Consider the following 12383-nt stretch of genomic DNA (forward strand, 5'->3'; position numbering starts at 1 on the left):
CCAGGGTCCCAGGTTCGATTCCAGCCTTGGACGACTGTCTGTGTGGAGTTTGCTCATTCTCCCCGTGTCTGAGTGGGTTTACTCCGGGTGCCCCAGTTTCCTCCCACAGTGTAAAGATGAGCAGGCCAGGTTAATTGGACATGTTAAATTGCCCATCGTGTTAGGTGAGTGAGAGGGAAATGGGTCTGGGTGGGTTACTCTTCAGAGGGTTGGTGTGGACTGTTTGGGGCGGAGGGCCTGTGTCCACACTTAGGAAATCTAATCTAAAAAAAAGACATTTCAGGAATGTGATGTTGTTTTCTATTTGAGATCTGACCCAGCCTAGCCACCCTTTAGGCCATTGTCAAGCTGGCTGGATTGGGGAATGCCTGCCCTCCAGCCACCTCTGAATGGTGAGATGCATCTTCTGTGAGATGATTTCCTCTCCCCTATTCTGGCAGATCCCTGTATTCTTAATCTTCGCATTGCATTCCAAGCATTTACAAATTGACCAATCTGACACAAGGTGTCCTTCATTATCCTCTACCTTATGACCTTTCAAGCCACACACTGCGTAATGGTTCCAACCCTCATGGCCTTCATTTTTGGATCTATGGGTCTTTGAAAGCTCCTGTATGGCTGCAAGAGGATTAAACCTCAGGTAACCATCAGCACTATTATCTTGCACAGTTCTCAGAAAGGCAACATATCTTTAATATAGCTAGATGATGTCACAATATGTGACACTCTTGTTTAAAGGATTCTCTGTCCATTCAGTCAGTGAACCAACATGCACACAGTTAAACTGAGTCAGTCAACTCTGCATATAATGTAATACCAACATAACTGGGTGAAGTGCCAACACTATAGACTTCAATAAGAACGGAAGTTCCTCTGTAGTAGTTTGCTGATGCTAATGTAGAAGAAACCACATCACATCAAGGTGATTGTTAGGTCCTATTCTTCTCAGAGTTTAATGAATCACAAAACAGAGTTGGGATGTCAGTTTTAGGAGCTAACAGAGCTTATTCTGCTGTGAGTATTTCCCTTCCGTGCTAAGGCTTCGACTGAGGTCTTGCACAATATCAGTTTCTGTTTTAATTCCCGAAGTTAGGTATAAACAAGTATAAACATATCTCAGCTCACACCTGCTGCTGATTTTAAAAATTCATTCACAGGATTTGGAGATGCCGGTGTTGGACAGGGGTGTACAAAGCTAAATATCACACCACACCAGGTTATAGTCCAACAGGTTCAATTGGAAGCACATGAGCTTTCGTAGCGCCGCTCCTTCATCAGGTGATTGTGATGAGAGCGTCACTGGCTAGGCCAGCATTTAGTGCCTGTCCCTAATTGCCCAGAGGGCTTTTAAGTGTTAGCCAGATTGCTGTGGGTCTAGGGTCATGTGTATTCCAGACCAGGTAAGGATGGCAGTTTCCTTCAATTAACGATATTAGTGAACCAGACGGGCTTTTCCCGAAAATCAACAATTAATTCATGGTCATTATTAGACTCTTAAATCCAGATACTTTTAAAAATTGTAATGAAATACCACCATCTGCCGTGGTAGGATTCAAGCCCGGGTCCCCAGAACATTATTTGGGTCCCTGGATGGACAGTCCAATGATAATATCACGAGGCCATTGCTTCCCACTCGTGCAAATTTATAGTGCACATTATGGGGCAGCACAGTGGCTCAGTGATTAGCAGTACTGCCCCACAGCACCAGGAACCTGAGTTCAATTCCAGCCTTCGGTGACTGTGTGGAGTTTGCACATTCAAAAAATGTCAGGAATCTGGAGAATTAAACAAGACAAATGTCTAAAAAATCAGACAGATCGAAAACACCACACATCTACTGATTACGCGAAATTCACAAAGCAGGAGGCCCCCTCAGACCCATAGTCTCACTACCTGGAACACCAACATACAGATTAGCGAAGGAACTACACCAAAGACTGAAACACTTAGTAGAATACTCACGCCACTCCATTCACTCAACCAAGAATTCTTGAACACTAAAGACACCAAGGTAGAGGAGGATGAAATAATGGATGGATGAATTAAAAAAAGACACATACACCAAACACCACCAACTTCATCAGAAAGGGCAACATCATCAAGCTCGTGGATCTATGCCTTATTTTAAATAACAAAACCTATAGACAAACCAACGGAACACCCATGGGATCTCCAATATCAGGGATCTTAGCAGATGCAGAAACCTGAACAAACAGCTCTTCCAAACATTCAACCCAAACTTTGGGTCCGCTATATGGAAACCCTAGTCACTCTCTGCGACATCAAAGACATCTTGGAAATGACTGCCAGGCTATTCAAACCTCTTAGTATCATGGTAGCCCACAAACAGGCAGAAAACTAGCCACCAGGACACATGAACATTAACTTGCCACAAAAAGGCATGATCCATTATCATTCGTATCCTTACGTACAGATAAGGAAGGACTCCACTTTGGGACAACACATCCATCCTAGTACAAGCCAAACAGAGACACACATGAGAATTCCCAGAAGCATGGCATTTCAATGCAAACTCCATGAACAATCACATCAATTTGGACCCCATCTATCACCATCTGAGAAAAAGAACAGGAAATTATATCACCAACAGAGGTCATTACATCACCAATCCAAGGAAACCTAAGCAAATAAATTGAAAGTGGGACATAACACCATCGCTTCACCGAAGGCTCACTGAGGAAATGTTCAAGATCATTAATAATATCCTTACTGGAATAAAATTCACAAAAGAGGAGGAAAACAATACCATACTGCCAAACCTAGATGTCACAGAGAACAAACAGTCAATAGCGTCTGCAGGAAAACAACACATACAGACCAAATACTGAACTACAGAAACAATCATCCACATCCAGCATCCACAAACGAAGCTGCATTAGAACATTATTTCAACAAGCCTCCAATCACTGCAGCACAGAGGAACAATGCTGAGCAGAGGAAAATCATCTATACAGCATATTCAAAAAGAACAGGTACCCAATGAATTCAGCCTGCCGATTTCTCAGCAACAAACCCAAACAAGCAGACAAAACACATCCAGAAACCCTCGTCAAAGACCTCTTGGAAATGACTGCCAGACTACTCAGACCTATTGGTATCATGGTAGCCCACAAACTCACCAACACACTAAAACAGCTGCTAATGAACTTAAAAGACCCAATACTGACAACAAGTAAAACAAACGTCATTTACAAAATACCTTGCAAGAACTCTAACAAGCACTACATTGGACAAACAGGCAGAAAACTAGCCATCAGGATACATGAACATTAACTCGCCACAAAAAGACATGACCCATTATCATTTGTATCCTTACATACAGATAAGGAAGGACTTCACTTTGGGACAACACATCCATTCTAGGACAATGCGAACTCTTAACAAACACATCAATTTGAACACCATCTACCATGCTCTGAGAAAAAGAACAGGAAATTATATCACCAACACAGATCATTACATCACCAACCCAAGGAAACCTAAACACATAGATAGAAAGTGGGACATAACACCTGCGCTTCACCAGAGGCTCACTGATGATGTTACCTAGCATGGTGATGAAATGTCTGAAAACAAACCTTCCAGCTCAGTGAGCAAACTTAAATCCAGACTTCAACATGAGCTACAAATCTTCTCCAAACTCATTTGCACATTTTCCCCATGTCTATGTGGGGTTTCCTCCGGGTGCTTCAGTTTCCTGACATTTCCAAAGTAATTCAGGTTAGGTGGTCTGGCCATGCTAAATTGCCCATAGTGTCCATGGATGTCCATGGTAACTATAGAGATAGGATGGATCTGTGTGGGATGTTCTTTGGAGGGTGGGTGTGGACTTGATGGGCCAAATGGCCTGTTTCCACACTGTAGGGATTCTCTGTGAGGCCTTCTTTTGCAAGATGATTCAGGAGTTGGTGGTTGTAAATTTTCCATCTGATTTTGTTACCCACTCCCCTCCCCTCCCCTCTACAGTACACTTCTCCAGTGCACCAATGTAATGGCCGTCTTCTTTCTACTGGCATCCACTCTGTCTTTCTTCAATCCGCCCCCCACCCCGGTTCATTAGCCATCTCTCTTGATATTTTTCCTTTTCTCTCTGATCCCATTCTCATCCAGATCCCATGCCCAACCTTTTTCAATTCTCTGTCGCACCCCAACACACCTATACCCCATTGTGTTCCCCAACCTGAATATGTAGCCTCCCTTGTCCTCCTTGTCCCTTGTTTTGTGATACTTCTATTTCTTTCTCTGTTCCTCAGGATCCTTCCAGTGTCCTGACAACCATGCCTTTTAAATTCTACTCCCTAGTGTTCTTTTCTACCTAGTTCAACATTATCTCAGCCTTTTGAACCAAAGCCTTTTTTGAGTTAAGTCCTGCTTGCTTGCCTCAGTCTAGTTTGATGGCATAATCCCGTGTGGCTTCCTCATTTGGATGGATTTGTTTACCCAGTCAAACCTTACCCTAACAATATAATTTGCACAAAGAAACAATTTGGTTATGAAGGAGCTATGTTCCTGAAAAAAATTGTATTCACTGGAGCTTGGAGGATAACTGTCTACCCCACCAAGGACACACCTCATATATGCTGCTAAATTTGTGCACATCTATTTCCTATTTTTGCCATTTTAACAAGATTGTACCCATGAACCGAATTCCAGCATGCTGAGGTGTTAATGACTGTACATGACTAACAAATGCAATAGAGATTCCCACCAAGGATGCGAAAGCCAACCTTCCTAAATGTTTCTGGGAACTTTAATTCTAAAACTTTGACTTGTCATCAAGAAACTAAATTTTTGATTTCCACCAGATTACATGCTCCACCACCCATCCAACTTCTAAAGATTCTGGTATGTCCTGAAGGATTTTGGTCTATGATTCTAAAACTACAATGGAAATGTTTACAAGTATGAGGAACTATTACATTTCACTAATTTTCTCATCCCATCTGCGGCTGTTGATGTAGCAGACAGCACCATCCTCCTCCAGTAAGTCTTCAATTAGATCGGTGGAACTGCACTGAGTTGGTCCAATTCAATCCAGAGAGTTGCTTGCACTTTTACACTTCCAGTTTTCAGGGAACTATCATTAACTTACTTCTATTTCTCACCTATTTCCTGCCTCTTTGCTGCATTATCTAAAAACACATCAGCTTCAACATCTATGCCAATGATGCTCAGTTCTACCTTATCACCATTTTGGACTTTTCAACTATCTCTGATATGTCAAACTCTTCTTTAACATCCAAGATTGGAACTGCAAGAATTTTCTTTCCTCTTTAAAGATGTTGCCTTGATATCTTTGATCAAACCTTTGGTCATCTTTCCCAATTTCTACTTCTCTGGGTTAGTGTAAAACCTCTGCTTTTCTTTGCTAGTATCACTTTTATTAAGTGCCTTGGAAGTTTGTATTCCATTAAATACGCTGTTTTGGTTGTTACAAAATCTCAAGTGATGACGAAATGATATCACTCGCTGTTGATTTTGAAAAAAGCACCCACAAAAATTTCTTGACCTCTGGATTTTATCTATCCCAGCAAAAATTGATTCTGGGGGCAATTAGGCTATGTTCAGCACCAAGCAACAGTGATGTCAGCAATTTGGCTAATCAACCAATGATACTGAAAAGTTCTCACAGACAGCAAGTCAGGAAGTAAAAGGTAATGACAGTTTTTTACTTCTTATTTGTAGAAGATGCTGAGTAATGACAATCAGAAAATGCAACTGAATTTAAGATAAATGTCAAGCAACATTTTATAAATATTTTTATATTAAAATCCATGACATTTTTATCACAGCGGAAATATTCAAACTTCCATAAATCCAAAACTAATTTTTCAGTGACAAAGAGTACATTTCTAAGTAATTTTGTTTTAATACAGTTAAAAATGAGGTTACACCTTATTTAACAGGATGTAATGTAGGAGGACTTTACAACTGGACCAATAGTGTAAAATGGAAGTTAATTTTACTTGTGTCAACTTGAATAAATGAGAACTAAGAACAATCAGCAGCTTCTCTTCCTTCAGAGTACCATAAATAGAAATCTATTACCTGCTCAGTTTTAAGAACTGGATTCTTCAGCGATACTTTGCCCATGGTTGGTATGGTGAATCCCTTTTTCAGTAGTGCTTGAAAACATTTAGAATAAGAAACAAGTGGAAGAAATATATTTTATATGTTTAGATAACATTTTAATGATAAAATTAGTTATGCTTTTCAAACTGATCATATTTTTTATTTAAGTAGTTCATTGTCTCTGCAGTCTTTTGGGCACAGGAGCCATAGTCATCATTAATTATGTAGTTTAGGAAAATTTCAAGATGGTGATGGTACAATGTATTTTAAACTACTGTTGAATTTCCTCCTGTGTTGCTCACTGGAACCTGAGATTAGACCATAGTTAAATTTGTGGTAATTGGTGATGAAACCAACTTGAGAGGATACTCCCCTTTAAGTGGAAGTGTGGGGGAGGCAAATAATCTTCCATCAAGAGTGAAGGACAGAACCTATGAATGAAGGGAGATGGGCTTTGAATGGGTAAACAGTTTGATTCTGGGTAGGGACTCCTGCTTTTCCACGCCTTGGTTAGCCCAGAAATGATTTGATTTGATTTATTATTGTCACACGTCCTGAGATACAGCAAAAGATAGAGTCATAGAGGTATACAGCACAGAATCAGACCCTTCAGTCCAACTTGTCCATGCTGACCAGATATCCCAAATTATTTTCAGCACATGGCGCATATTCCTCCAAACCCTTCCTATTCATACGCCCAGCCAGATGCCTTGTAAATGTTGTAATTGTACCAGCCTCCATCACTTCATCTTGCAGCCTCCAATCAATATGACCAGTTCCTTTCATAAAAGCAAAGGACTGCGGATGCTGGAGGTCAGAAATAAAAACAGAACATGCTGGAGAAACTCAGCAGGCCTAGCAGCATCTGTGGAGAGAGAAACGGAGTCAACATTTTGAGTCCAAATGATTCTTGCTTGGTTTCAAAAACTCATTTTCGATTTGAAATGCTAAATTTGTTTCCATCTCTCCAGATACTGCCAGGCCTGCTGAAATTCTCCAGCACCCTGAGAATCTATTTCAACCATTTTCTCTCCTTGGATTAAAATGAACCAGATAAGAGTTATCAGATAGTGTGCCAGTAGGTTCCAAAATTATTATTTTATCTGCTATCAGGCAAATCATATCTTACATCAGTACATCAGGGTAATAGGACAGGATGCAGAATATTGTGTTACAGCTTCAGTGAAGTGCAGAGGAAGATCAACTCTAATATATGAGAGGTCCATTCATAAATCTGGTGGGGAAGAAGCTATTCTTCAATCTATTGATACATGCTTTCAAACTTTTATATCTTCTGCCTGATGGAAGAGGATGGAAAAGAGTATAAGATCATTCTGGGACTTCAATGCCTTGGCATTTGTGTTACTGTGGGTTTGAGTGCCTGTTCTATGTTGTGATGTTGCAGCAATTAAACTGGACTTTTGGAGAAACAGAAACATATACCATGTAGAGTATAACTTAGGGAAGGAGGGGTACTTGAATGTGTTGGCTGCTTTCTCAAGGCAGCAGGAAGTGAGGAGGTAGGGGATGGGTTTAAGGCTCTTTAAAACAATTTACATTTCAGCCACCATAACCCATTCCATTTGATCTCATTGTGAGGACAAACAATATTACTACAGCAAAGAACTGACACTTTTTATCCAAAAGTTTGAATATATGCATTATATACAATTTTAAATGTATTAGATCAACATTATAATCAAAATAGGATTAGTAGTCACTTATTAACTGATTATACTGTGAAAGTCACAATAAAATATACATCATAGGATCTTGGGGAATGAAACAATCCTATGTCAATACTTTAGATGCAATCCAAAACAGCTAAAGCAGTTTGCAAATTGTTGAAGGATGCCTGAAGGTTTGAATGAGAACACTAACATAATCTACCCAGTTCCTTAAGATGCTGTACAACATGACATGATGGTGCTTTAGTGGCTCTGTATTTATCAAGTCTCTAATATCAGCCAGGTTCCATTTTCTGAGAATGGGGTGTATTGAGACAAGAAAGGAGGAGATGCTAACCTTGACTTTTGCAATTGAATTAACTGATCTTGGAGGCATTAGTTTTGAAAACTAATCACTCCATATATCCACCCTTGCTTCACACATTGGATGTATACAGGGGGGAAGGTGGGGGAGGGGGTGGGGGGGGGGGGGTGGGCGGGTTGTGGAAGGAAGCAGCCAAATAACAGCAGAGACACTGAACTACTTGAGTAACTAATATGATCAGTAATGTGACATTGTGACTGGGCCAACGCAGTTTAAATGAGATAGTGTAATTATCTTTAGCAAGACCTACCATTTATCTTCGGAATCACCATCTTCTGTAATCCCAAATTCAGCATCATTTCCATTGCCGTTGTCTTTGATATGATAAAAGTGCTTTTTAGTGAAAATCAATTTAACTTAACATATTGTCTAAATTTCTTAAGCTCAAGAGCATATTAACACAGCTCTAAAGTGTACAATGAAAACTTTACTTTGCACCAATTACATTATAATATGAAAAGGTAACAAGTGATAATTAATACTGCAATTTAAAATATCTAAGGATATGACAAAAGACTTACTGGGATGGGTCCCACTTTAGATTCTTCCTCAGCTAGGTCCACCCTGATTAAACAATAGAAAGCTGTATTCATTTATTCAGTTTTACACGGAGAAGTTACACAAGTCATAAACATGGATGAATTGCAATGACATTATTAAATTCATAATAGATCATTCTGGGACTTCAATGCCTTGGTGTTTGTGTTACTGTGTGTTTGAGTGCCTGTTCTATCTTGTGATATTCCAGTAATTAAACTGGACTTTTGGAGAAAAAGAAACATATACCATGTAGAACTCATTCATTCCTTCAAGAAGGCCTTTTCTATAACTACTGTGACAGCATCCTAGAGCTGGGTTACAGTTTCCTTCAGGGATTGCTAAGCAAATTAAGGAAAGGTTGGAGAGTACAGGCAGTAAGTGTGGTGTCTGACAATCATGATATTGAAGCCTCAGTGTTAGGATCTGTGTGGTCACAATTCTATCTCCATAACACGCACAAGCTGTATCACACATTCCCAGCTAACATGAGTATAGTAGCATAGAGGCTTAGCTACTGGACAAGCACTCTAGAAGGACTGGATTTATGGTAGGTGATCACATCAACTACTTCAGAGAATACCCAGTTTGATATCTTCCATTGCTACAAGTGATTAATTAGCAGCAGTTGTAGAAAAGAAGCCCATTTTTGGAATCATGCTGCCTTCCATTGTGTTGTGTCCTACCATCTTTATGAAAAGTGAGTAACATTAGAAACATTTCTAACAACTCAAACTTGAGGCAACAACAAAAGAAATATAAACCACTCCTACCTATAACGCCAAGATTTGGTAAGTCCCTTATTCTTGCATCTTGCAAAGTGACCAACCATCCTACCTTCGTAGAATGTCTACAGTATGGAAACAGGCCACTTGGCTCATTGAGTCCACACTGACCCCTCCTCCCCCAAAGAGCAGTTCACCCAAACCCACCTATCCTATAACTCTCCATTTCCCATGTCTACTCCACCTAGCCTGCACACAATGGGCAACTTAGCATGGCCAATCCACCTAACCTGCACATTGTTGGACTGTAGGAAGAAACTGAAGCACCCAGAGGAAACCCGTGCAGACTCAGGAAGAATGTGCAAACTCCTCTCAGACTGTCACCTAAGGTTGGAATCGAACCTGGGACCCTGGTGCTGTGAGGCAGCAGTGCTAACCACTGTGTCACCACAACTTGGCCCTATAAGATTCTTCTTCATATTCTTGGTAAAAATCTTGGAATGCTCTACCTTTAATGCTGTGGCAATACCTTCACTTTATGGAAGGTGGCATTTCAATGTAATAGCTCCCCACCATCTTTTCAAGAACAATCAGGAATATCGAATAATTGCTAGCATTGCCCAAATTCCAAGAATGAATTAAAAGGTAATAAATGTTCCAGTTTATTTCTTTAAACAATTTATAGTCAACAAATAAGTTTTGTGGAGAATTTCTCTTATGATTCAAAGTAACAACATAAGAGTTTAATTAACATCAGCTCTGATTCACCATTCTCTCAGTAAAAACCACACATATATAGGATGTGAGAATTTTGTTCATATTCGTAAGTAGAAATGCGGCTTATTTTGAAAACACACTTGTCTATAAAGTTTTATACACAGTAAATATGTTGTACCACTCAGAGATAGTGAAGCCATGTATTACTTGAAGCATTGCTGCTTGTCAATTGTCATTAGTATTTTCTGCATGGTATTAATGTTTGTGGCTCCGATAGTAAAGGTTGAGTCTACTTATAGAGAAAGAAAATATTTCATCGGTTTAATTCTTACCTGTTCAAAAACACTGTCCCACTCACTTTCATGTCTGAAATGAATATCTGCCCAAGCACACTGGCTGTCTGTGATCAATACATAATTTATTGTAACATGCGGCTTCTGTTCACAGTAAAAACAATGAGAATTCCCCTAGTTTTACTTTCAAAGGCATTTTTTTTACTGCACTAGATTTTGGATGACCTCTATGAAAAAAAAACTTTTAATATTTAAAGTTTTATAATATCTAACATTATTCCTGGACAAATTAAAATGAGATCTGGTTTGATAGACCATAATTTGGTTTTTTTTGGTTATAATGAGATTGCCTTTCACTGAAACACAAACACACAATGCTGCTGATTTAGGCTTATCAATAAAACAGAAGTTTATCACACAGAATAAATTATGATAAACTAGAATAAACCAAACTACTTACATAGAACACAAATTTTAAAATTTGAAACCTGCAGTACAATAATCTCACGAATCCCAAAAACTCTTCTTATCATACTCACACCAGAGAATTCCTTTCTCTTTCACACTGTTGATCTTATCTTAACTGTGGCCTCAATCTTGAGAACTCGATAGCCTCTTCCTTGATTCATCAATTAACCAAGCTTGTTTTCACACTGTAACATAACTCTTCAGAGTTTTAACCACACTTCTGCTACGGAACTTTGAAACTAAACTCCTCACTGAGGTAACCTCTTTCTTAACAGTCCTTCGGTATTCCTCCTTGTCAAAGCAATTGCTTTTCACATCCAACTTCAGCCAAAACTTCTGCATCTGACCCCAAACTGAAACTAAAAATCTTTTTCTTCCAAGCTATGGGTGTTTCCCATAAACAATTAAAACTTTAATGTATTATGCTGTTTACCTTGTTCACTCATTAACTCTCAATATTAACAAATTTCCATTAACCTCCCTGAACTCACTCCCTCCCAGACTTTATTTTTAAATAAAGAAATCACCATGGTTTACCATCTCCATCATGACAGACCTACCTAGAAGTCATCAAACCTCTTCAGACACACAGAAAATCAAGATATCAGTAGTAATTTATTCCATGTACTAGTAGTAATAGTAGTATTTTAAAATTTGTAAGAAAAACAAAACAAATTACTAAATTATATGCAAATCACATCTTAGATCACAAAAGTATAGGCCAAACTTTACTGAATATCATTGATTTTGCAAATATTTCTTTTGTAGAGTAAATATCATTGATAAAGTTCTATTTATTAATATTGAAGGCTCAATCTCTCGTATCATGACTTGATTTAAAATAGAAACCCACAACTTAGAGTATCACACTCTGTCCAGTAATGGAACAGATGGAAGCAAAGTTGAAGTTGAATTAAAATGTGTAGAATGGTTGTTTGCAGTTGCAGTGCTGGATTTAAGTTCAGACAAGTTTACACTTGTACTGCTAAATGATATCAAAAAGTGTATTGTTAATGAGTTGGGACATTTTTCAATAATTCTGCAATCAAATCTGTATCAGCTTTGTTACTAACTTGACAATTCTATTTTATGAGGTTACAAGCATGCTTTTATCTGCTGCCCAGTTTGCATGGCTTCCAATGGCAGAAAAAGTAATTGCAAACACCATCTTTGGCACTGGTGGGTATTGGGAGGTGTAAGAGGGTAATGAGGGGAGCAATGTGAACATTTTGTAATTTACTGTTTCTTCTATAAATCCATGCTGCATATCAGAGAGAGGAAACATTAGTTAATCTACATTGTAGAAAGAAGTTTGAATGGAGTTAGCTAATTTGTTTGTAATGGTGCAATGGATTTCTTCTGGTATTTCACCAGACTTTAGCAATACCATAAAAACATTTCAACTCAGTTATTGTAATTAAAGAGTGATGGAATGGTTACAACACAAAATAAATCTGGTTGGCTTGTTATATCTACACTGACTCTCTGTGCTCCTTAG

The 12383-nt window shown here is 38.9% G+C and overlaps 1 protein-coding gene across 2 annotated transcripts in view; it reads right to left on the minus strand.

Annotated features, from left to right (window-relative positions):
* LOC132822707 (bactericidal permeability-increasing protein-like) overlaps positions 1-12383 on the minus strand; it is a 39977-nt gene that overhangs the window by 1578 nt on the left and 26016 nt on the right. For both annotated transcript variants that reach the window (XM_060835974.1, XM_060835975.1), the window contains 4 exons: positions 10457-10524; positions 8667-8709; positions 8396-8459; positions 6070-6146 (listed from right to left, as the gene is read on the minus strand). In XM_060835974.1, coding sequence (XP_060691957.1) covers positions 6070-6146; positions 8396-8459; positions 8667-8709; positions 10457-10524 — 252 coding nt within the window. The remainder of the gene's footprint in view (positions 1-6069; positions 6147-8395; positions 8460-8666; positions 8710-10456; positions 10525-12383) is intronic.

This window comes from Hemiscyllium ocellatum, chromosome 15 (genome assembly GCF_020745735.1).
Source record: "Hemiscyllium ocellatum isolate sHemOce1 chromosome 15, sHemOce1.pat.X.cur, whole genome shotgun sequence".
Taxonomy (NCBI): domain Eukaryota; kingdom Metazoa; phylum Chordata; class Chondrichthyes; order Orectolobiformes; family Hemiscylliidae; genus Hemiscyllium; species Hemiscyllium ocellatum.